General features: G+C 34.2%; 2 protein-coding genes across 2 annotated transcripts; both read right to left on the bottom strand.

Moving 5' to 3' along the window:
• Positions 1-15,619: 15,619 nt before the first annotated feature.
• On the bottom strand, positions 15,620-19,437 carry cdkn2d (cyclin-dependent kinase inhibitor 2D (p19, inhibits CDK4)). The gene is made up of 3 exons (XM_058640061.1): positions 19,237-19,437; positions 17,758-17,916; positions 15,620-16,598 (listed from the first exon to the last, which is right to left on the bottom strand). Exons 2-3 carry the CDS (start codon positions 17,896-17,898, stop codon positions 16,245-16,247), a joined length of 495 nt encoding a protein of 164 aa, XP_058496044.1. The 5' UTR covers positions 17,899-17,916; positions 19,237-19,437; the 3' UTR covers positions 15,620-16,244.
• A 325-nt stretch (positions 19,438-19,762) lies between these two features.
• On the bottom strand, positions 19,763-25,515 carry ap1m2 (adaptor related protein complex 1 subunit mu 2). Its single transcript, XM_058640060.1, has 12 exons — positions 25,284-25,515; positions 23,626-23,782; positions 23,299-23,366; positions 23,033-23,163; positions 22,763-22,910; positions 22,207-22,333; positions 21,913-22,055; positions 21,324-21,395; positions 21,016-21,174; positions 20,737-20,862; positions 20,350-20,425; positions 19,763-20,019 (listed from the first exon to the last, which is right to left on the bottom strand). Exons 1-12 carry the CDS (start codon positions 25,323-25,325, stop codon positions 19,994-19,996), a joined length of 1,275 nt encoding a protein of 424 aa, XP_058496043.1. The 5' UTR covers positions 25,326-25,515; the 3' UTR covers positions 19,763-19,993.
• Between the last annotated feature and the right edge of the window lie 1,177 nt (positions 25,516-26,692).

A 26,692-nucleotide genomic window follows, 5' to 3' on the forward strand; every position in this document is an offset into this window, starting at 1 on the left:
GTGTGTGGGTGTGTCAAGACAGTTTGTACCTTTGTTGTAACTCTTGACTCACACCATTTTACTGTAACTGTATCTCTGTAATTCTCACAGTCGTTGTACTCGTGAGAGAGAGAGAGAGAGAGAGAGAGAAGCCTGATACTTGTTTTTCTTGTCTGCTTCCACTATTTGTTGCTGGGTGCAAAACTTTATCTCTCAGAAGCACAGAAGCAACAGTGTTTGTACAAGGAGGTTTCACACACACATCACACCACACCCACATTCGTACACACTCAAGTCAGGCAGCTTCACCTTGTGGCTCAGAGCATGTCTGACTGAGTGTGTTTATTAGTGCTTGCTGCTGCAAGGCACACTAGCGAGAACTCCATAGAGTTCTCTCCATAGCAATTGCATTGCAGCGCAAACATCTCTTGTTATTCTATGCATTTATTCCGTTTGATTTTCCTCTTCCTCCCAAAACCTTGGAGTGTAACTCGTACCGCAGTTTTGAGAAAACCCCCACACTCTCTCTCGCTCTCTCTCTCTCTGCTTTAAAACTTGGTGTTTTAAAGGTTGATTCCACCAAAATACCACTTTGTCAAAGTACTTTTAGTTTTGAAGGTTCAATCCACGTTTTCAGATTTTATAATGCAGTCACCAAAATGTCATAGTTTAGTATGTTGTCAAAAAAGTCACTAAATTGTCATATTTTAGTATGTGGTGAAAAATTTTACAAAAAAGTCATACTTTAGTATGTCGTCCAAAATCAGTCAAAAAAGTAATAGTATAGTATGTCGTCCGAAATCAGTCAAAAAAGTAATAGTATAGTATGTCGTCCAAAATCAGTCAAAAAAGTAATAGTATAGTATGTCGTCCGAAATCAGTCAAAAAAGTAATAGTATAGTATGTCGTCCAAAATCGGTCAAAAAAGTAATAGTATAGTATGTCATCCAAAATTTGACAAATAAGTCATACTTTAGTATGTCGTCCAAAATCTGTCAAAAAAGTCATTATATAGTATGTCGTCCAAAATCAGTCAAAAAAGTCAGAAATTTGACAAATAAGTCATAGTTTAGTATGTTGTCCAAAATTTGACAAAAAAGTCATCATTAAGTATGTGGTTCAAAATTTGACAAAAAAGTCATAGTATAGTATGTCGTCCAAAATCAGTCAAAAAAGCCATAGTATAGTATGTCATCCAAAATTTGACAAAAAAGACATAACTTCGTGTGGTTCAAAATTTGCCAAAAAGTCATACTAAAGTATGTCGTTCAAAATCAGTCAAAAAAGTCTAAGTATAGTACGTCGTCCAAAATCAGTCAAAAAAGTCATAGTATAGTATGTCGTCGAAAATTTGACAAATAAGTCATACTTTAGTATGTCGTCCAAAATCAGTCAAAAAAGTCATAATATAGTATGTGGTTCAAAATTGGACAAAAAAGTCATACTTTAGTATGTCGTCCAAAATCAGTCAAAAAAGTCCGAAATTTGACAAATAAGTCATAGTTTAGTATGTCGTCCAAAATTCGACAAAAAAGTCATCATTAAGTATGTGGTTCAAAATTTGACAAAAAAGTCATAGTATAGTATGTCATCCAAAACTTGACAAAAAAGACATAACTTCGTGTGGTTCAAAATTTGACAAAAAAGTCATACTAAAGTATGTCGTTCAAAATCAGTCAAAAAAGTCAAAGTATAGTACGTCGTCCAAAATCAGTCAAAAAAGTCATAGTATAGTATGTCGTCGAAAATTTGACAAAAAAGTCATAGTTTAGATGTGGTTCAAATTTGACAAAAAAGTCATACTATAGTATGTCGTCAAAAATTTGACAAGTAAGTCAAACTTTAGTATGTGGTTCAAATTTTGAGAAAAAAGTCATACTTTAGTAAGTCGTCCAAAATAAGTCAAAAAAGTCATAGTATAGTATGTCGTCCAAAATTGAAAAAAAATTCATCATTTAGTATGTGGTTCAAAATTTGACAAAAAAGTCATAGTATAGTATGTCGTCCAAAATCAGTCAAAACAGTCATAGTATAGTATGTCGTCCAAAATTTGACAAAAAAGTCAAAGTTTAGTACGTCGTCCAACATTTTACAAAAACGTTATAATTTAGTATGTCGTCCAAAATTCAGCAAAAAGTCAAACTTTAGCATGTCGTCCAAAATTTGACAAATAAGTCAAACTTTAGTATGTGGATCAAATTTTGAGAAAAAAGTCATACTTTAGTATGTCGTCCAAAATCAGTCAAAAAAGTCATAGTATAGTATGTCGTCCAAAATCAGTCAAAACAGTCATAGTATAGTATGTCGTCCAAAATTTGACAAAAAAGTCATAGTTTAGTGTGTGGTTCAAAATTTGACAAAAAAGTCATAGTATAGTATGTCGTCCAAAATCAGTCAAAACAGTCATAGTATAGTATGTCGTCCAAAATTTGACAAAAAAGTCATACTTTAGTATGTCGTCCAAAATCAGTCAAAAAAGTCCGAAATTTGACAAATAAGTCATAGTTTAGTATGTCGTCCAAAATTCGACAAAAAAGTCATCATTAAGTATGTGGTTCAAAATTTGACAAAAAAGTCATAGTATAGTATGTCATCCAAAATCAATCGAAAAAGTCATAGTATAGTATGTCGTCCAAAATCAATCAAAAAAGTCATAGTATAGTATGTTGTCCAAAATCAATCAAAAAAGACATAGTATAGTATGTCGTCCAAAATTGGACAAAAAAGTCATAGTATAGTATGTCGTCCAAAATCAGTCAAAAAAGTCATACTATAGTATGTTGTGCCAAATCAATCAAAAAAGACATAGTATAGTATGTCGTCCAAAATGTAACAAAAAGGTCATAGCATGTGGTTCTAAATTTGACAAAAAAGTCATACTATAGTATGTTGTGCCAAATCAGTCAAAAAAGTCATGCTATAGTATGTCGTCCAAAATCAGTCAAAAAAGTCATACTATAGTATGTCGTCAAAAATCTGTCAAAAAAGACATAGTATAGTATGTCGTCCAAAATCAGTCAAAAACGTCATAGTATAGTAAGTCATAGTATAGTATGTCATCCAAAATCAGTCAAAAAAGTCATACGTAGTATGTCGTCCAAAATCAATCAAAAAAGACATAGTATAGTATGTCGTCCAAAATTGGACAAAAAAGTCATACTATAGTATGTTGTCCAAAATTTGACAAAAAAGTCATAGTATAGTATGTCGTCCAAAATCAGTCAAAAAAGTCATACTATAGTATGTCGTCAAAAATCTGTCAAAAAAGTCATACTATAGTATGTTGTGCCAAATCAGTCAAAAAAGTCATACTATAGTATGTCGTGCCAAATCAGTCAAAAAAGTCAAGCTATAGTATGTCGTCCAAAATTTGACAAAAAACTCATAGTATTGTATGTCATCCAAAATCAATCGAAAAAGTCATAGTATAGTATGTCGTCCAAAATCAATCAAAAAAGTCATAGTATAGTATGTTGTCCAAAATCAATCAAAAAAGACATAGTATAGTATGTCGTCCAAAATTGGACAAAAAAGTCATAGTATAGTATGTCGTCCAAAATCAGTTAAAAAAGTCATACTATAGTATGTTGTGCCAAATCAATCAAAAAAGACATAGTATAGTATGTCGTCCAAAATTTAACAAAAAGGTCATAGCATGTGGTTCTAAATTTGACAAAAAAGTCATACTATAGTATGTTGTGCCAAATCAGTCAAAAAAGACATAGTATAGTATGTCGTCCAAAATCAGTCAAAAAGTCATACTATAGTATGTTCTGCCAAATCAATCAAAAAAGTCATACTATAGTATGTTGTGCCAAATCAGTCAAAAAAGTCATAGTATAGTATGTCGTCCAAAATTTGACAAAAAACTCATACTATTGTATGTCATCCAAAATCAATCAAAAAAGACATAGTATAGTATGTTGTGCCAAATCAGTCAAAAAAGTCATAGTATAGTATGTCGCGCCAAATCAGTCAAAAAAGTCATGCTATAGTATGTCGTCCAAAATCAGTCAAAAAAGTCATAGTATTGTATGTCGTCCAAAATTTGACAAAAAACTCATAGTATTGTATGTCATCCAAAATCAATCGAAAAAGTCATAGTATAGTATGTCGTCCAAAATTTGACAAAAAAGTCATACTATAGTATGTCGTCCCAAATCAGTCAAAAAAGTCATAGTATAGTATGTCGTCCAAAATCAATCAAAAAAGACATAGTATAGTATGTCGTCCAAAATTTGACAAAAAACTCATAGTATTGTATGTCATCCAGAATCAATCAAAAAAGACATAGTATAGTATGTCGTCCAAAATTTGACAAAAAAGTCATAGTATAGTATGTCGTCCAAAATCAGTGAAAAAAGTCATACTATAGTATGTCATCCAAAATCAGTCAAAAAAGTCATACTATAGTATGTTGTGCCAAATCAGTCAAAAAAGTCATAGTATAGTATGTCGTCCAAAATCAGTCAAAAAAGTCTTACTATAGTATGTTGTGCCAAATCAATCAAAAAAGTCATACTATAGTATGTTGTGCCAAATCAGTCAAAAAAGTCATAGTATAGTATGTCGTCCAAAATTTGACAAAAAACTCATACTATTGTATGTCATCCAAAATCAATCAAAAAAGACATAGTATAGTATGTTGTCCAAAATTTGACAAAAAAGTCATACTATAGTATGTTGTGCCAAATCAGTCAAAAAAGTCATAGTATAGTATGTCGTGCCAAATCAGTCAAAAAAGTCATGCTATAGTATGTCGTCCAAAATCAGTCAAAAAAGTCATAGTATAGTATGTCATCCAAAATCAATCAAAAAAGACATAGTATAGTATGTCGTCCAAAATTTGACAAAAAAGTCATACTATAGTATGTCGTCCCAAATCAGTCAAAAAAGTCATAGTATAGTATGTCGTCCAAAATCAATCAAAAAAGACATAGTATAGTATGTCGTCCAAAATTTGACAAAAAACTCATAGTATTGTATGTCATCCAGAATCAATCAAAATAGACTTAGTATAGTATGTCGTCCAAAATTTGACAAAAAAGTCATAGTATAGTATGTCGTCCAAAATCAGTGAAAAAAGTCATACTATAGTATGTCATCCAAAATCAGTCAAAAAAGACATAGTATAGTATGTCGGCCAAAATCAGTGAAAAAAGTCAAACTATAGTATGTCATCCAAAATCAGTCAAAAAAGTCATACTATAGTATGTTGTGCCAAATCAGTCAAAAAAGTCATAGTATAGTATGTCGTGCCAAATCAGTCAAAAAAGTCATGCTATAGTATGTCGTCCAAAATCAGTCAAAAGTCATAGTATAGTATGTCGTCCAAAATTTGACAAAAAACTCATAGTATTGTATGTCATCCAAAATCAATCGAAAAAGTCATAGTATAGTATGTCGTCCAAAATCAGTCAAAAAAGTCATACTATAGTATGTTGTGCCAAATCAGTCAAAAAAGTCATAGTATAGTATGTCGTCCAAAATCAATCAAAAAAGACATAGTATAGTATGTTGTCCAAAATCAGTGAAAAAAGTCGTACTATAGTATGTCATCCAAAATCAGTCAAAAAAGTCTTACTATAGTATGTTGTGCCAAATCAATCAAAAAAGTCATACTATAGTATGTTGTGCCAAATCAGTCAAAAAAGTCATAGTATAGTATGTCGTCCAAAATTTGACAAAAAACTCATACTATTGTATGTCATCCAAAATCAATCAAAAAAGACATGGTATAGTATGTCGTCCAAAATTTGACAAAAAACTCATAGTATTGTATGTCATCCAAAATCAATCGAAAAAGTCATAGTATAGTATGTCGTCCAAAATCAGTCAAAAAAGTCATACTATAGTATGTTGTGCCAAATCAGTCAAAAAAGTCATAGTATAGTATGTCGTCCAAAATCAATCAAAAAAGACATAGTATAGTATGTTGTCCAAAATCAGTGAAAAAAGTCGTACTATAGTATGTCATCCAAAATCAGTCAAAAAAGTCATGCTATATTATGTCGTCCAAAATCAGTCAAAAAAGTCATAGTATAGTATGTCGTCCAAAATTGGACAAAAAAGACATAGTATAGTATATCGTCCAAAATTGGACAAAAAAGTCATACTATAGTATGTCGTCCCAAATCAGTCAAAAAAGTCATAGTATAGTATGTCGTCCAAAATCAATGAAAAAAGACATAGTATAGTATGTTGTCCAAAATCAGTCAAAAAAGTCATACTATAGTATGTTGTGCCAAATCAGTCAAAAAAGTCATAGTATAGTATGTCGTCCAAAATCAATCAAAAAAGACATAGTATAGTATGTCGTCCAAAATTGGACAAAAAAGTCATACTATAGTATGTCGTGCCAAATCAGTCAAAAAAGTCATAGTATAGTATGTCGTCCAAAATTTGACCAAAAAGTCATAGTATAGTATGTCATCCAAGATTTGACAAAAAACTCATAGTATTGTATGTCATCCAAAATCAATCAAAAAAGACATAGTATAGCATGTGATTCAAATTTGACAAAAAAGTCATACTATAGTATGTCGTCAAAAATCTGTCAAAAAAGTCATAGTATAGTATGTTGTCCAAAATCAGTCAAAAAGTTCATACTATAGTATGTCGTCAAAAATCTGTCAAAAAAGTCATACTATAGTATGTTGTGCCAAATCAGTCAAAAAAGTCATACTATAGTATGTTGTGCCAAATCAGTCAAAAAAGTCATAGTATAGTATGTCGTCCAAAATCAGTCAAAAGTCATACTATAGTATGTCGTCCAAAATTGGACAAAAAAGTCATACTATAGTATGTCGTCCCAAATCAGTCAAAAAAGTCATTGTATAGTATGTCGTCCAAAATCAATTAAAAAAGACATAGTATAGTATGTCGTCCAAAATTTGACAAAAAACTCATAGTATTGTATGTCATCCAGAATATATCAAAAAAGACATAGTATAGTATGTCGTCCAAAATTTGACAAAAAAGTCATAGTATAGTATGTCGTCCAAAATCAGTGAAAAAAGTCATACTATAGTATGTCATCCAAAATCAGTCAAAAAAGTCATACTATAGTATGTTGTGCCAAATCAGTCAAAAAAGTCATACTATAGTATGTTGTGCCAAATCAGTCAAAAAAGTCATAGTATAGTATGTCGTGCCAAATCAGTCAAAAAAGTCATGCTATAGTATGTCGTCCAAAATCAGTCAAAAAAAGTCATAGTATAGTAAGTCGTCAAAAATCTGTCAAAAAAGTCATAGTATAGTATGTCGTCCGAAATCAATCAAAAAAGACATAGTATAGTATGTCGTCCAAAATTTGACAAAAAAGACATAGTATAGTATATCGTCCAAAATTGGACAAAAAAGTCATACTATAGTATGTCGTCCCAAATCAGTCAAAAAAGTCATAGTATAGTATGTCGTCCAAAATCAATGAAAAAAGACATAGTATAGTATGTTGTCCAAAATCAGTCAAAAAAGTCATACTATAGTATGTTGTGCCAAATCAGTCAAAAAAGTCATACTATAGTATGTTGTGCCAAATCAGTCAAAAAAGTCATAGTATAGTATGTCGTCCAAAATCAATCAAAAAAGACATAGTATAGTATGTTGTCCAAAATCAGTGAAAAAAGTCGTACTATAGTATGTCATCCAAAATCAGTCAAAAAAGTCATGCTATATTATGTCGTCCAAAATCAGTCAAAAAAGTCATAGTATAGTATGTCGTCCAAAATTGGACAAAAAAGACATAGTATAGTATATCGTCCAAAATTGGACAAAAAAGTCATACTATAGTATGTCGTCCCAAATCAGTCAAAAAAGTCATAGTATAGTATGTCGTCCAAAATCAATGAAAAAAGACATAGTATAGTATGTTGTCCAAAATCAGTCAAAAAAGTCATACTATAGTATGTTGTGCCAAATCAGTCAAAAAAGTCATAGTATAGTATGTCGTCCAAAATCAATCAAAAAAGACATAGTATAGTATGTCGTCCAAAATTGGACAAAAAAGTCATACTATAGTATGTCGTGCCAAATCAGTCAAAAAAGTCATAGTATAGTATGTCGTCCAAAATTTGACAAAAAAGTCATAGTATAGTATGTCATCCAAGATTTGACAAAAAACTCATAGTATTGTATGTCATCCAAAATCAATCAAAAAAGACATAGAATAGCATGTGATTCAAATTTGACAAAAAAGTCATACTATAGTATGTCGTCAAAAATCTGTCAAAAAAGTCATAGTATAGTATGTTGTCCAAAATCAGTCAAAAAGTTCATACTATAGTATGTCGTCAAAAATCTGTCAAAAAAGTCATACTATAGTATGTTGTGCCAAATCAGTCAAAAAAGTCATACTATAGTATGTTGTGCCAAATCAGTCAAAAAAGTCATAGTATAGTATGTCGTCCAAAATCAGTCAAAAGTCATAGTATAGTATGTCGTCCAAAATTGGACAAAAAAGTCATACTATAGTATGTCGTCCCAAATCAGTCAAAAAAGTCATTGTATAGTATGTCGTCCAAAATCATTTAAAAAAGACATAGTATAGTATGTCGTCCAAAATTTGACAAAAAAGTCATACTATAGTATGTTGTGCCAAATCAGTCAAAAAAGTCATAGTATAGTATGTCGTCCAAAATCAATCAAAAAAGACATAGTATAGTATGTCGTCCAAAATTGGACAAAAAAGTCATACTATAGTATGTCGTGCCAAATCAGTCAAAAAAGTCATAGTATAGTATGTCGTCCAAAATTTGACAAAAAAGTCATAGTATAGTATGTCATCCAAGATTTGACAAAAAACTCATAGTATTGTATGTCATCCAAAATCAATCAAAAAAGACATAGTATAGCATGTGATTCAAATTTGACAAAAAAGTCATACTATAGTATGTCGTCAAAAATCTGTCAAAAAAGTCATAGTATAGTATGTTGTCCAAAATCAGTCAAAAAGTTCATACTATAGTATGTCGTCAAAAATCTGTCAAAAAAGTCATACTATAGTATGTTGTGCCAAATCAGTCAAAAAAGTCATACTATAGTATGTTGTGCCAAATCAGTCAAAAAAGTCATAGTATAGTATGTTGTCCAAAATCAGTCAAAAGTCATAGTATAGTATGTCGTCCAAAATTGGACAAAAAAGTCATACTATAGTATGTCGTCCCAAATCAGTCAAAAAAGTCATTGTATAGTATGTCGTCCAAAATCATTTAAAAAAGACATAGTATAGTATGTCGTCCAAAATTTGACAAAAAACTCATAGTATTGTATGTCATCCAGAATATATCAAAAAAGACATAGTATAGTATGTCGTCCAAAATCAGTGAAAAAAGTCATACTATAGTATGTCATCCAAAATCAGTCAAAAAAGTCATACTATAGTATGTTGTGCCAAATCAGTCAAAAAAGTCATACTATAGTATGTTGTGCCAAATCAGTCAAAAAAGTCATAGTATAGTATGTCGTGCCAAATCAGTCAAAAAAGTCATGCTATAGTATGTCGTCCAAAATCAGTCAAAAAAAGTCATAGTATAGTAAGTCGTCAAAAATCTGTCAAAAAAGTCATAGTATAGTATGTCGTCCAAAATCAATCAAAAAAGACATAGTATAGTATGTCGTCCAAAATTTGACAAAAAACTCATAATATTGTCTGTCATCCAGAATCAATCAAAAAAGACATAGTATAGTATGTCGTCCAAAATTTGACAAAAAAGTCATAGTATAGTATGTCGTCCAAAATCTGTGAAAAAATTCATACTATAGTATGTCATCCAAAATCAGTCAAAAAAGTCATACTAAAGTATGTTGTGCCAAATCAGTCAAAAAAGTCATAGTATAGTATGTCGTCCAAAATTTGACAAAAAACTCATAGTATTGTATGTCATCCAAAATCAATCGAAAAAGTCATAGTATAGTATGTCGTCCAAAATCAATCAAAAAAGTCATAGTATAGTATGTCGTCCAAAATCAATCAAAAAAGTCATAGTATAGTAAGTCGTCAAAAACCTGTCAAAAAAGTCATAGTATAGTATGTCGTCCAAAATTGGACAAAAAAGTCATACTATAGTATGTCGTGCCAAATCAGTCAAAAAAGTCAAGCTATAGTATGTCGTCCAAAATCAGTCAAAAAAGTCATACTATAGTATGTTGTGCCAAATCAATCAAAAAAGACATAGTATAGTATGTCGTCCAAAATTTGACAAAAAGGTCATAGCATGTGGTTCTAAATTTGACAAAAAAGTCATACTATAGTATGTTGTGCCAAATCAGTCAAAAAAGTCATGCTATAGTATGTTGTCCAAAATCAGTCAAAAAAGTCATACTATAGTATGTCGTCAAAAATCTGTCAAAAAAGACATAGTATAGTATGTCGTCCAAAATCAGTCAAAAAGTCATACTATAGTATGTTGTGCCAAATCAATCAAAAAAGTCATACTATAGTATGTTGTGCCAAATCAGTCAAAAAAGTCATAGTATAGTATGTCGTCCAAAATTTGACAAAAAACTCATACTATTGTATGTCATCCAAAATCAATCAAAAAAGACATAGTATAGTATGTTGTCCAAAATTTGACAAAAAAGTCATACTGTAGTATGTTGTGCCAAATCAGTCAAAAAAGTCATAGTATAGTATGTCGTGCCAAATCAGTCAAAAGAGTCATGCTATAGTATGTCGTCCAAAATCAATCAAAAAAGACATAGTATAGTATGTCGTCCAAAATTTGACAAAAAAGTCATACTATAGTATGTCGTCCCAAATCAGTCAAAAAAGTCATAGTATAGTATGTCGTCCAAAATCAATCAAAAAAGACATAGTATAGTATGTCGTCCAAAATTTGACAAAAAACTCATAGTATTGTATGTCATCCAGAATCAATCAAAAAAGACATAGTATAGTATGTCGTCCAAAATTTGACAAAAAAGTCATAGTATAGTATGTCGTCCAAAATCAGTGAAAAAAGTCATACTATAGTATGTCATCCAAAATCAGTCAAAAAAGTCATACTATAGTATGTTGTGCCAAATCAGTCAAAAAAGTCATAGTATAGTATGTCGTCCAAAATTTGACAAAAAACTCATAGTATTGTATGTCATCCAAAATCAATCGAAAAAGTCATAGTATAGTATGTCGTCCAAAATCAGTCAAAAAAGTCTTACTATAGTATGTTGTGCCAAATCAATCAAAAAAGTCATACTATAGTATGTTGTGCCAAATCAGTCAAAAAAGTCATAGTATAGTATGTCGTCCAAAATTTGACAAAAAACTCATACTATTGTATGTCATCCAAAATCAATCAAAAAAGACATGGTATAGTATGTCGTCCAAAATTTGACAAAAAACTCATAGTATTGTATGTCATCCAAAATCAATCGAAAAAGTCATAGTATAGTATGTCGTCCAAAATCAGTCAAAAAAGTCATACTATAGTATGTTGTGCCAAATCAGTCAAAAAAGTCATAGTATAGTATGTCGTCCAAAATCAATCAAAAAAGACATAGTATAGTATGTTGTCCAAAATCAGTGAAAAAAGTCGTACTATAGTATGTCATCCAAAATCAGTCAAAAAAGTCATGCTATATTATGTCGTCCAAAATCAGTCAAAAAAGTCATAGTATAGTATGTCGTCCAAAATCAATCAAAAAAGACATAGTATAGTATATCGTCCAAAATTGGACAAAAAAGTCATACTATAGTATGTCGTCCCAAATCAGTCAAAAAAGTCATAGTATAGTATGTCGTCCAAAATCAATCAAAAAAGACATAGTATAGTATGTTGTCCAAAATCAGTCAAAAAAGTCATACTATAGTATGTTGTGCCAAATCAGTCAAAAAAGTCATAGTATAGTATGTCGTCCAAAATCAATCAAAAAAGACATAGTATAGTATGTCGTCCAAAATTGGACAAAAAAGTCATACTAAGGTATGTCGTGCCAAATCAGTCAAAAAAGTCATAGTATAGTATGTCGTCCAAAATTTGACAAAAAAGTCATAGTATAGTATGTCATCCAAAATTTGACAAAAAACTCAGTATTGTATGTCATCCAAAATCAATCAAAAAAGACATAGTATAGCATGTGATTCAAAATTTGACAAAAAAGTCATACTATAGTATGTCGTCAAAAATCTGTCAAAAAAGTCATAGTATAGTATGTTGTCCAAAATCAGTCAAAAAGTTCATACTATAGTATGTCGTCAAAAATCTGTCAAAAAAGTCATACTATAGTATGTCGTGCCAAATCAGTCAAAAAAGTCATACTATAGTATGTTGTGCCAAATCAGTCAAAAAAGTCATAGTATAGTATGTCGTCCAAAATCAGTCAAAAGTCTTAGTATAGTATGTCGTCCAAAATTGGACAAAAAAGTCATACTATAGTATGTCGTCCCAAATCAGTCAAAAAAGTCATTGTATAGTATGTCGTCCAAAATCAATCAAAAAAGACATAGTATAGTATGTCTTCCAAAATTTGACAAAAAACTCATAGTATTGTATGTCATCCAGAATATATCAAAAAAGACATAGTATAGTATGTCGTCCAAAATTTGACAAAAAAGTCATAGTATAGTATGTCGTCCAAAATCAGTGAAAAAAGTCATACTATAGTATGTCATCCAAAATCAGTCAAAAAAGTCATACTATAGTATGTTGTGCCAAATCAGTCAAAAAAGTCATACTATAGTATGTTGTGCCAAATCAGTCAAAAAAGTCATGCTATAGTATGTCGTCCAAAATCAGTCAAAAAAAGTCATAGTATAGTAAGTCGTCAAAAATCTGTCAAAAAAGTCATAGTATAGTATGTCGTCCAAAATCAATCAAAAAAGACATAGTATAGTATGTCGTCCAAAATTTGACAAAAAACTCATAATATTGTCTGTCATCCAGAATCAATCAAAAAAGACATAGTATAGTATGTCGTCCAAAATTTGACAAAAAAGTCATAGTATAGTATGTCGTCCAAAATTTGACAAAAAACTCATAGTATTGTATGTCATCCAAAATAAATCGAAAAAGTCCTAGTATAGTTTGTCGTCCAAAATCAATCAAAAAAGTCGTACTATAGTATGTCATCCAAAATCAGTCAAAAAAGTCATGCTATATTATGTCGTCCAAAATCAGTCAAAAAAGTCATAGTATAGTATGTCGTCCAAAATCAATCAAAAAAGTCATAGTATAGTATGTCGTCCAAAATTTGACTAAAAAGTCATAGTATAGTAAGTCGTCAAAAATCTGTCAAAAAAGTCATAGTATAGTATGTCGTCCAAAATTGGACAAAAAAGTCATACTATAGTATGTCGTGCCAAATCAGTCAAAAAAGTCAAGCTTTTGTATGTCGTCCAAAATCAGTCAAAAAAGTCATAGTATAGTATGTCGTCCAAAATCAATCAAAAAAGTCATAGTATAGTATGTCGTCCGAAATCAATCAAAAAAGACATAGTATAGTATGTCGTCCAAAATCAGTGAAAAAAGTCATACTATAGTATGTCATCCAAAATCAGTGAAAAAAGTCATACTATAGTATGTTGTGCCAAATCAGTCAAAAAAGTCATAGTATAGTATGTCATGCCAAATCAGTCAAAAAAGTCATGCTATAGTGGTGTCCAAAATCAGTCAAAAAAGTCATAGTATAGTATGTCGTCCAAAATTTGACAAAAACTCATAGTATTGTATGTCATCCAAAATCAATCGAAAAAGTCATAGTATAGTATGTCGTCCAAAATTGGACAAAAAAGTCATACTATAGTATGTTGTGCCAAATCAGTCAAAAAAGTCATAGTATAGTATGTCGTCCAAAATCAATCAAAAAAGTCATAGTATAGTATGTCGTCTAAAATCTGTCAAAAAAGTCATAGTATAGTATGTCGTCCAAAATTTGACCAAAAAAGTCATAGTATAGTATGTCGTCCAAAATCAGTGAAAAAAGTCATACTATAGTATGTCATCCAAAATCAGTGAAAAAAGTCATGCTATATTATGTCGTCCAAAATCAGTCAAAAAAGTCATAGTAGTCATAGTATAGTATGTCGTCCAAAATCAATCAAAAAAGACATAGTATAGTATGTCGTCCAAAATTGGACAAAAAAGTCATATAATAGTATGTCGTGCCAAATCAGTCAAAAAAGTCATAGTATAGTATGTCGTCCAAAATTGGACAAAAAAGTCATACTATAGTATGTCGTGCCAAATCAGTCAAAAAAGTCATAGCATCGTATGTCGTCCAAAATCAGTCAAAAAAGTCATACTATAGTATGTCGTCTAAAATCAGTCAAAAAAGTCATACTATAGTATGTCATCCAAAATTTGACAAAAAGTGATACTAGTATTTTGAGAAAAGCATTTAAGCACTGTGTAAACAATAGAACTGGATACAGTGATATGAGAAACTGAGGTGGATTATAGACATGACATCAATCTTATACAGAATTTATATATTAACCAGAGGTGGAAAGAGTACTGAAATATTCTACTCTAATTTTTTACTGGTCTAAAAATGTTCTCAAGTTAAAGTAAAAAAGTAGCTTGTTTAAAATATACTTAGACTTAAAGTTACTTAGTGACATTTTTTTAACAAGGTTGGGGTTCTTTCTTGTGTAAGTCAAAAAGGACAAGGGGACACAAATCTCACATGAATTGTTTTTAATTAAAGGCAAAGCTTTACAAATTGAAGTGCTGACAAAATAAATTATGTAAACACATAATGAATCAGTCAAAATGGCTCACTCACTCGGGGACATTAATTGTCCTCAACATTAACTGTCCTTTTTTTGTTTTTTTTTTTTAATTCAGGCCATTTCTTTTACTCAGTAATGGACGTCATTTAAAACATAGCTAAGTACAGTACTTCCAAAAAACCATACTTAAGTAAAACTAATATAACACATTTTAAAATGACTTTAAAAAGGACAAGTACACAAAAACTTAATTACAGTAACACGAGTAATATTGACCTCTGATATTGACCAATACGTTTGAAATGGCATATTATAAATAATTTAGAATATTTATATTGGCAAATACAGTACATTTGCAGGATATGCATCATCACACAATGCTTTTAATTCCCAATTAACATTCATATTGTAAAAATGTAGCGTTTCTCTCGACTACTTATTAAATCACAGTCATAATATCTATGAATATCAACTGAGAAAATTGAAATGTGATTACATTGTGAGAACATGTGTGGAGTGTATTTCCATGGCATCATGGGCTTCTACACAGATAGCTGGCCGTACAGTAGCTGTGGAACTGTTTCCTCTCGCAGGGCATACGGGGGAAAAACACAACAAAACAAAATACGCATTGTCCCATAAGAGTCCCGAGCACAAACATCGGCGAGCTGTGTTACCTTCAATCCTCACCAACACAGGGCCTTCATTCATTCATTCTGGGTTTCAATCCAGGTATCTGTGAGATCATTAAGAAGGTTTTCATTGTGCAGTGCATTCCAGTGTTTAGTTATTTATAAATGTCCTTGATGGATCACCTTGGTCGAAGTGCTGAACACCTGCGGACACATGTAAATACCTACAAATTTTATTATACAACCCACATTACCAGAAAGAAAATAAAGTGCAGTCAGTAGTAAACACAATATACTCTACAAACTATACCAAATACAAAATCCACACGACTCCACGGCGTCAAGTTCAAGACTTTATTTTGTGCTTTCATCTTCAAAGAGCAAAGTGAAAAATCTCACTTTTGTTTTAAAACTATTTATATAAATAACATTTCAACAAATCACAATAAATGTCGCTGTTAACAGAGTCACAGGAATATTCACATCTATTCCAACAATAAATAACAATAAATTCTAAGTACATCTATTTAAGAGACACAACTATGCAAAGCAATCAGGGTGCACCATGTCAAGTGTGTAATATTTTTTTTTAAAAACACATTGTATCAACTGTTACAATTCATACACAATGTAATATAATGCAATAATAACAAAACACTGAGGGAAAAAGTATCTACAGATGTGCACTCCCAGTCAACAGGGAAAACAGATATATATATATATTTATATATATATATGTAAGGTGCCTAAACTGCACTGTGCAAAAGAGGTGTCTACTGTATGTAGACAACCAACCACTGAAAATAAGCTGCCAAGACAATATGTCCTGTGTCACATGTTAATGCTGAACCACTAAAAAACTGAAAAAACAACAATAATCTTTTACACAGCAATGAATTCAAGTCACCAGGTTTGAAGCAAAACACATATCAAGGTCACCCAAAAAAAAGCACCCGGACTTTAAACTAACAATGAATGTAAGCGAAAAGCAAGTCAATCATATCAGGCACCCGTGACGCCTGGGCCACGTCCATCGCCGTCTGCCCGCTGATGTTGGTGTGCTTCAGGTCGGACCGCGGCGCCAAGAACTCCACGACGTCCCGGTGGCCTTCTCGGATCGCAATGTGGATAGGCAAGGCCCCGCTCTGGTCGGGGATGTTGACAGAAGCACCGTGCTCCACCAGAACCTCCAGAGTGTCCAAGAACCCTGTTCGGGCAGCATCGTGGACCGGCGCTATCCCGTGTCTGTCCTGGATGTTAGGCTGTGCTCCATTTTCCAACAGCAACCGGGCGATCTTTGAGTTCCCCATCATCATCACCTGTAGCACACATCACAAAGATAATGAGAGCATATAGTAAATGTTCAGGCTGGGTTGTTCCTGTTAGGTTTTATTACAGTGATAGTGTCTATAACAACAGGTTATCTTAATACAATAAATTGCAAGATTATCAGGTCCAACTAATGCTAGTCTAATAAATCAAATACATTTCCTGATAAAGGTTATATTGTCCAGCTTTTATAGGTGTTTAAATTCATGATTATTGTGCAGGATTCATTTTACATACATACAGATTTTTTTATTTTGTCATGCCAATTCACTTGGCTTAGAAATCCCCCATTTTATAAACATACATTGTATCTTATTCTGCTATTATATAGTCAAAGAAAATTAGGGAAACGAAAAACAGACACACCAAAAAAAAAGTGAGGATCAACTGAGCAGTACAACAGGTGTACTGCTCAGCTTGTTAACGCAAATATCTAATCAGCCAATTGCATGGCAGCAACTCAAGGCATTTAGGCATGTAGACGTTGTCAACAGGGCATCACAAAAGGAGGACAATGGTGATTTAAGTGACTTTGAACGTGGCATGGTTGTTGGTGCCAGAGGAACTGCTGATCCACTGGAATTTTCACGTACATCCATCTCAAGGGTAAATTAATTAATTAAGCGGTCATTATAGCCATGGTATGCAGAAGCAGTCAAACATTAAAATGGATGGGCTACGGCATAAATCCACACTGGCCAATTTATTAAGGACACATAATATCTAATTAAATGACCACTGAATGAATATCCTTCTTAGAGTGAATTGAAGAAACTTTCCAAGTTTCCATCATTCTTGTTTTTCCTCTTTCTGTGTTACACCACTTAAAAATGCTATATTTTGAAATGTGTTTTCATAAGTTTTCACCCTTGCACAATTGTATAGTAAGTAGTTCACTTTTCTGATAGAGTCATGTGGTGAGTGATGCACCCCAATGTTTTTAAGACAGTGAATATTAAACTAAAGTTCGAATAGAAAAATTGTGACCAGAACATTCAGTCCAAACACACGCCACATCAAATTTATAAGTTTAAGTTGACTGTGTGCCAATAAAAGTAAATAGGGAAGAGTGTCTGACGTAGTCTAAGATTGAGTGTATTTGTGCAGCTTAGATCATGTGTAACCATTTAACCACAGAGACTGACTCACCTGCAGCGCAGTTCTGCCAAACTGATTGAGAGTATCAGGATGCACTCTTCTCTCCTCCAGGATCCTCTGCACCTCGGTCGTATTCCCTTTGGCTGCAGCCGTCGTCAAAGCTCTGCCGTCGTCCATCTCAATAAAGACCATTCTACTTTATCTTGCTGCCTGTGCAGTAGGAGAGAGCATTTTCACTTACAACATCAACACGCCTATTGCAAGCTATTTTAACAGTCTAGATGGTGCAGGGCTATATCTGAATAATAGAAATCGCAATATAATTTAGTTAAACATCATGTCCACGGTTCATTACACATTGATGCCTTATGTAAACACACTTTGAAAACAATCACATATTTGCTATAACCATTATGACTCAGAATGTTTTTTCTGTTGCGTTGTTGTGTCCATAACAACGTTTGAAAACAAAATGAACCCATTTTTTTCCCACACAAAGAGCAGTGTGGGGCTTTATTTTCTTAGAGTCAATTTTTGTGAATTGTATTTATTTATTTCAAATCTCAACCTCCTCTGTTGCTCTGGGAATGAGACATGTATCTCAGATCCAATGTTTCATTATCGAATAACATTTATCTCTGGAAATTATTTAATTTTTTTTATTTTTGAGTGAAGGGTTAGGGTTAGGGATTACTGTTTCATTTTCTGATTCACTTCTTCCTGATCAAAACATGTCAGATATCCACACGGTCATTATTCCTATCCGAAGTTGTCATTTCAGATATCTACAAATAAAGTATTACTATTCGTAGTTGGACTTTTTAAGTGTTTAGTTTCGAATAGTCATAATCCCAGATCCCAGTATTTCTTAATATCCCGCTGCAATTATGACAACTCGGTCAGAATTTAAATGTAGATTTCTCAAACTGAAATCGTGTATTGCTATAATTGTAATGCAGATATATAAAAAATGCATATATTGTGGATGTCGATTAATGAAATAACGACAAAGCCCATACACATAAATGGGAAAAGTGACGTCATTTGTCCCAGGAAGAACGAAGTCGGCTGACATGACAATTGAGGGTAGAAAGACTGTCACGGTGGATACCTTAAATGTTAATTTTCACGGGGAATATTTGAATTGAGGATATGTATAACAGATATCCACACTGGCTATGAAGTGTTGAAGCGGCTGAACGTACAATCGTCACCGTGTTCGCTAAACCAACACAGACGCGAAGCCACTATTATTCAGGAAGATGCATTTACGGCTACGGCTAGCAACTACGACATCCGGCTAACGTAAGCTTCAGCTCCGCGTAGACGCCATGTTATCAGACTGTCGTAATGTTACATCTGGTCACGGTTACACAACGTCTACGTTTAAACTAAGTATGGTGTTTGTTTTTGCGTTGTTTTACTCCGGCCGTCTGATAGACAGTCCACCGAGTGCTACAAACGGTTAACACCCAGGCTAACCGCTAGCAATAGCTCACAAGAGCAAAATACAGAGCTAATTACGCTCACCTTGTGCGGTTCGTCGGGGTCCACAGCGCCGTCCAGGTTTCTGTCCCACTCTTTCCAAAGACCGGTGATTTTCAAATGTAATCCAGACCAGGAAAGTTTATCGGCATTAGAAAATACATTTGCGCGGTGAGATCCACACTGCACCGTTTCAGACAACAATTTACAAACATTGGAGAGATCGCACGCTGGCCAATCACAGCTCAGTCGGTGGGCGTCGTCCTTCCATATGTGGTAAAAGAGGCGGGGCTACACCTCTGTTACTACACAAAGTCTGTGGCAACAGTGGCAGTTGACCAATCAGAGCCCGCAGCGAAGAAAGCGGGCGATTTGTATACGTTGATGTCTTTGATGGCAGTTCATTCACTCTTTTAAACCTCTTTAGATGTATATGTCATGAAGCAAATGTGGAAAAAAGGCGGGTCGACGTTTTTAGTTTTTAGTGACTGTGATTGCACAACGTTTCAACTACAGATTCAACCCTTACATGGTGTTGTGACCTCACAAGAAAGACCAAGAAGCAAGAGGATACACAACAATTTTTTTGTTTAAATGGGAATCATTAAGCATTTCAATAATTAACAGTGATCACAGTAAAAACACTAAAATCAAGCTACACACAGACTTCATAAACATTTGACATTTTAAAGAACAGGTGAAATTTTGAAGACATTCTTTCAGTCAACAGTTAAAGTGATTATTGACGCTCCTCCGGGAGTCCTGGAAGTGAGTCATACATAGCAGTGTATTCCTCCAAGTTTTATACATTGGTCCTCAGCTGGTAATCTAAATAAGAGAAAGAACAATTGTTTTACATCCACTTTTATCTTATCTGATCCCTTCCAAAAATAGCCCCATATGGCACTCACTGGCCTCTTTATCAGGCACATCCATTCAACCGCTTGTTAACACAAATATCTAAGGCAACGGTCACCTAAATAACCACTCATAACACACTCATCACAACCAAGGTATGAAGAAGACATCTCTAAACACGCTAAGACCAGACAGGAATCAACCCTTGTTTTTATCAGGTGTCTAGTGTACCTAATAAAATGTTCCAAAAACAATTATGTATTCTGATATTGAGGTTTCACGAATACATTACTGACTTACCTCCACTCTGTGTAATATAGCGGACCCAGGGCAAAGCCTGGTAGCCACTTTTTTCTATGATCTTCATATATCGCACCTGTGGAGAAAATAGTGGCACAGAGAAACATGTTGAGGCAAGAAGCCTGAATGTGCCTCATCAAATAAAATCTATTTTTTCTACATTAAGCACACAATCATCAGCTCCAAGTAGACCCGACTTGACTAAACACTTATTTACTGTTTACACCCTACACAGAGTTGGGATTGTCTCAGGTTCTTATTACAACCTTTTAGTGGTCTATATCAAAATACAGGCCTTAGATCCAGAAAAATGTGTGTGTTAGTTTTGTAGACTGTATTTTCATTTGTTCTAACCATAAACAAACTAAAATCCGTGTGAACACATACCTGTATTCCTGAGACTGTGAAGTAGGGGATTTCAAATTTGACTGTTATTGGAGGTTTGCCCTCAAGCTCCTCATTTTCCACACTAGGCAAACCGAAATGAGCTCTCATTAGAAACTCTTTGCCCCCCTGAATGAATGAACGCAAACGCAGACAGCAGATTAGACAAATACGCAGACAAGGACAAGTTGAATACAAACAAATGTCAACATTTGACCTGAATATCCACACACAGGCAATATTATTTCAATTACATAGCATACTGAAATGTGAATTTCTTACAGGGAAAGACTTGATGGTCCACACCACTAGGTTCTTCTCAGGCACATACTTGGCATGGCCTGTGCTGGTTTTGAACTTAGGTGAGTCAGCATCACTGGGAACTGGGACCCTCACCTCCACATTATTTGCCACTGACTGTTTTTTAAACTGCCCCTTTGCCTAAAAATACAAGAGCACATTGATTTTGAACACCTGTTGTGAAAACTTGCATTTCCATTTGTTATTAACACATTTATATCAGTTTCTAAAGGACATGCCTGCTCAATGACAAACAACATTTTTTATTCAGGCAATTATGTTGTCAATACCTTCACCATGATTTCCACTCTACTGTGAGAAAACTTCTCTATGACTGATTCGATCCATATCAGAGGCTTCACCTGTGAAGGATGAAAGGCACGATTAAAACACCATTTATAGAAAACACGCTTTTTGAGTTACACAGGCAAATTGGTAGGTATCCTTGTTTTTAATTACTTTGTTTAAAAGCACAACAGGAGGGACCCAACAATAAAGCTTTCCTGAATTTTCACTGCTAAACTCACTGCTTGTCTGTGCTCTACTGTACAGTACAGTATTTTGCATAATAAACAAATATTTGCAACCTTTCATTCACCCTCTGTGTGATGGGAGGAGGGAGATGATACAGCAACTCATACCCTTTATTGTAGTGGTTGTATTAGTATAACATATTGCTTTTATATGTAATTTCTTTAATTTGTTGATTTGTTAAATAACCCACATTTCCATTAATAAAGTCTACTTTTGTGTTTATGTCTCCTTATATGTTAGACTGTGCTATAGTCAACAGTCATGCTGAATTCATATATTTACAGGGCATTAGGTGTCATCATGATGTGAATGACCATTACAAAATTATATCAATCCTTGACTAACATGAGTATTGATGCGGTAAGACATGAGCTCAGATTCCCCGTCTGGAGGGATGAAGGAGATTGTGCGATCACTCTCAAAACGTGAGAGACGGACACACTGGTGAAATTTAACGTCTTCCATCACCACCGTCTTCCCTTTGTCACCTGAGCACAGAAAAGAATAACACCATGAGTGTTTATCCATTAAACAGACTCAAATCAGATCAGTTAGCTACATATCTTTGTAGATGTCTGGAGTTGCAGCAGATAGATATGGTTATGGTATGATATAAATGAGCAGCAGCTCCATACATACGTCCAGTGAGGGCAAAAAGTACTCGATCATTGAGGCCCAGGCGCAGTTCAGGCATCCCAGAGAGCATGGTTTTCAGCTTGATGCTGCCCACAATGTCACTGCTCATCACACTGCCGTTAGCATTCACCTTTACATGCAACACACAGGGAGCAATACAATGTTAATGTATCATGTAACTGAATCATCATCAGCAAATTTATTTAGTCAATTTAACCAATAAATTGGAAGAGAAATGAAAGTTGACATATATCGGAAAATAGTCTCAGGATTACAGAATATGAAATCAGTTCATTTAATATAAAAGTGGCACAAAGACCCTAATACTACTAATACATTGTATGTATTGTTGTATATATTAATTAATTAATTAATTAATTAATTAATATTAATTATATTAAATTACAGTAAATTACAAAGTAGAATGATACCAATGTTATTAAAAGACAGTATTACATATTGCTACATTAAGCATATTGACTTTACCATGGCCACATTTTAACATGTTTAAACTTTTTAATCGTTAATATTAAGTGCAGTTTTCCTAACAACAACTTACCAGCACGTTGATGGACTCAATGACATCGATAAACACCTCGTTCTTCTTGTACTTGATGCCCTCTGACCTCCAGGAGACAGCATTGGTGACAGTTGTCGGCACCTTGCTCTTTGCCACCTCGAGCTTGGCACCTTCTTGGGTAATGTATCTGAAAAGAACGAGATAAGAAGAGAAGAGCTGCTGTAATTCAGCACCACACTCAGTGTCGTGCAGTGTAATCAGTATACATCCGGATTATATAGTAGACATGTGTGTCAGTGGGCATCTCACTCCTGTAGGATCTTGCTGTCAGTCGTCTGAGGGAATCCAAAATCCATCAGCTCATCCAGCAGCTCATAGACGACCACAAAATTATCCTGAATGCTCTCCTCCTCCAGCTCTTTGAAATACTCTGTGAAGACCTGCACAACACGCACAACACGCACAGCACGCACCACAGCACCAATAAGCACCATATTTAACTGCAGTCTTTCACCAAATTTCCACATTAATGCAAAACTACACTCAAAAAAAACTGCACAGCCTGTGCCACTCACCTCGACTAGTTTGTAGAGAAATGAGTACACCAGGGAGGCGTTGGAGTTCTTGTTTGTGGTGGCCACCACTATGCAAAGATCAGGTCAAGGAGTATTCCACACCTTCATGTTTTGGTAATTCAAAATCAGCATAAATTATTATTTCATTGTGTTTTACCGTATGCTTGGTCCAGTTTCAGAAAGATTCAGGGTAGAAAAGCACACACAGCTATGGTGTGTAAAGGGAAGAGAGGAAGGAGGCAGTAATGCAACATTACAGATGTTTACTGCTGTAAAACACCAAAGGAGAAAATAAAGGAAGACTGTCATCATCAAACACAAGGATACAGTAAAGGTTGCTGTGCTTGATCCACATGAAGTGAACGTTTCCGTGTGACATTACTGGACAGATAAGCCCGTCCTCCTCGTGCTGCATGAGTAAAGACATAAAGTGGTCGATCTCCGCCATGTCCACATCGCCCTTGTAGTTTCGACAAATCAAAACCTGAGCACAGAGAAGAAAACACACCACGTAGTTATCACAAGTCTTACATGTGACCTGCTGCTGCTGAAGCAGAAGTGATGCTCAGACATGACAGATGTTACCAGCAAGGGACAAATAATTATATGTCTAAAAATAAAGTTACTCTCCTCCTGGTGGCCAGTGAGGTAATGCAATAGTTTATTTACCAACCCCCTTTTTATCAGATACAAAATATAGAAGTAGATATAGTAATGTAGAAGAGACATTTTTTTTATTTTATTTCTGTTGATCAAGAAAAATATAGTAATGTAGAAGAGACATTTTTTTTATTTTATTTCTGTTGATCAAGAAAAATATTATGAGCGATCTATGATGGTTTGAGGCACAAATAGCCTCATTCAGGTGTGAGGATTTGCAGATTTACTTTGTTTTGAGTAACTGAGTGAGTGAGGAGGATGAATGTTTAATTTCATCATGCCTTAAGATATTTGGCAGACGAGACACAATGTTTGTCAGAGATCACTACCAGTTGTCACCACACCCTCTTATCAAACAAAAAATATCTGTTTTGAGTTATACTAACTACTGTGTTAGGTTACAGAAAACTTTGTGTGCTTTTTGTGCCATTTGCTGATTGATGCCTTCATCCTTTATCTTACAATAAATCAATTTGATATTCATTTTGTTTTGTTATTTTTCCCACCACATTTGCACCATTTTTCTTTTGTTCTATAAAGCAAATTTATTGCTTCGACACATAAGGTCAAACTGGCAACCCACGGGCTCCTCTTCATTAAACACAACGTGTGTGGCTGAGGCACAGCTGCCAGTGAGGTGATGGAATATAGGCAGAATGTAATACTTAATATATTTGCTAGCAATATTTTTTATAATAGTATCATTACAGTCAACTTTAAATTGCATACATATATATATAAGCTTGTTTGGTGTTTTAATTATGGTTGTGCACATTATTATTCACTTAAACTTGGATTTATTTATGTCTTTGCGATTAATAGATAATTTTGCATCATATACGTGTTTAATTATGTTAAGTATGTTACTCTATATCAAAACAAGCACTTTTACTTGGAAATTCTGTGAAATATCAACATGAATATCTTTATTGTGATATCATGATTGAATATGTTATTTTTAATTAATTTTAAGCGCAGTAGATCGCCTACACACAAAATGAATATGTATTTAATTTTAAAAACGGATTGTATTTCAATTTTAAAGGCCCCCCCTCAGTCACTTAATATGGGTCAAATAAAAATAAAAAACATCCCGGAAGTAGAGAGGGGAAGGCCAGTGGGCCAATAAATGAGCTCGACATTAATCTTTAACGTGTCATTAATGTTTAACAGCTGAAGCAACAGTTTCAAACTAAAGTTAAAAAACAGCCAAAGTTAGAAGAAAGTGTGTTAAAAACACAAACACGTACATATTTAGAGTAGTGAGTGTCTGTGTGTGTGTGTGTGTGTGTGCGTGTGTGCGTGTGTGCTGACGATCATCTTACCTTCCCCTTCAGGTCCAACACGAATATAGCGGAGGCCGACATGTCGTGTTTCTTCTTCTTCTCCGTCCACGTTCGGTTGACACGACACAACAAAACTCAGCTTCAAGTGTCCACTCGTGTCACTGCGGTTTCGCCATCCACGCCGGGAGAAGTCAAAGAGCCTCGGCCACAGCTGGTCACCGAGTCGACCGTTTCGTTTCCCCTTTACCCGTGAAGGGGTCGTGACGTCACCGTGCTCAGGTGAAACATTCACCTGAGCACATGCGGGCAGCAGCAGGAGGAGGAGGGTGTGATGCTCGGTTTATCCGCTAGAGAGCGCCACAGACCCACAAAAACCTGTTTCCCAACACACGTCATATACATGTACGTAGATAGATAGATAGATAGATAGATAGACAGACAGACAGATAGATAGATTTCAAAGACTATGGAAAGAAAACTGGTGAGAGATGACCCCAGAAAAACTGCCATATTCACCATATTCTCTATGTGAGAATATAGGTTAATATGGTTAATAACACTACCATCACAAAGGATTTGTGAATGTGTGAAACTGGAGACCAGTTTCCTATTAAACCACCTCTTTTGTCCATATAGGTTTGGTTCTCCTTATCTGTTTACCCTGTATCTAATGATAAAGTCACATCTCAGACACAGGATGTCTGCTGTTGTAACTGTTGTAAGACAAACATTGACCCAACAAGCCAGATCGATGTGAGACTACAGGAAGAGCATTTTTTCCCTTGTATGTTAACATGATCTTTACGATGTTGACCTTGAACCACGTGTTGGTCTATGTGTGTTTGAGTCTCCCTCAGTGCTTCAATGTGATCCAGATTACACAGAGTTGCCTGTAGTGGCAGAGGTCCAACACAAACATATGGAAACACCTCACAGTGAGACAAGATTAAAAATGTGACTTTTCCTACTTAAAGTAGGTGCAATATGTGACCGTCTGTGCTGGTAGAAGATTTCCTTTTCAGCACCTTTTGTTTAGAATATGAATTTGATATGCACACAAACACACACCAGTTAGTGATAGTGAGTTTGACCCCCGCATTCAATCCATCCTTCCAGTAGTGAACACACACATCCAGGCACCAGAGCAGTGGACAGCACGTCTCAGCCCTCGACCTATCCCTGGATTAAAGAAAACAAAAAAACAACAACGTTGAAATATATGATTTCATTGTTATATAAATATGTATCAATTAAGTAACGGAAACATTTCAGACTAAAACCTAAGCATTAACTAAGGAACAGTGTATAAAAATGAACTTATATATTTATTTATTTTAAAACAATCATCAAATCATTTCTTTCATAAATACTACTAACCCTGTCCCATAACTACTCAAATCACTGAATATGGCATCAAAGGTGAATTATGTTTCTATAGACAACAATCA

Source organism: Solea solea, chromosome 10 (assembly GCF_958295425.1).
Source record: "Solea solea chromosome 10, fSolSol10.1, whole genome shotgun sequence".
Lineage (NCBI taxonomy): Eukaryota > Metazoa > Chordata > Actinopteri > Pleuronectiformes > Soleidae > Solea > Solea solea.

Excerpts from the sequence above, each read along its gene's own strand:
- cdkn2d (XM_058640061.1), bottom strand. The coding sequence starts at position 17,898 with ATGGTCTTTATTGAGATGGACGACGGCAGAGCTTTGACGACGGCTGCA. Across the intron at positions 16,599-17,757 it reads TTGGCAGAACTGCGCTGCAG|GTGATGATGATGGGGAACTC; the intron begins GTGAGTCAGTCT and ends TGTGTGCTACAG.
- ap1m2 (XM_058640060.1), bottom strand. The coding sequence starts at position 25,325 with ATGTCGGCCTCCGCTATATTCGTGTTGGACCTGAAGGGGAAG. Across the intron at positions 21,175-21,323 it reads GAGTGGAAATCATGGTGAAG|GCAAAGGGGCAGTTTAAAAA; the intron begins GTATTGACAACA and ends TTGTATTTTTAG. Across the intron at positions 20,863-21,015 it reads GGACCATCAAGTCTTTCCCT|GGGGGCAAAGAGTTTCTAAT; the intron begins GTAAGAAATTCA and ends TCATTCATTCAG.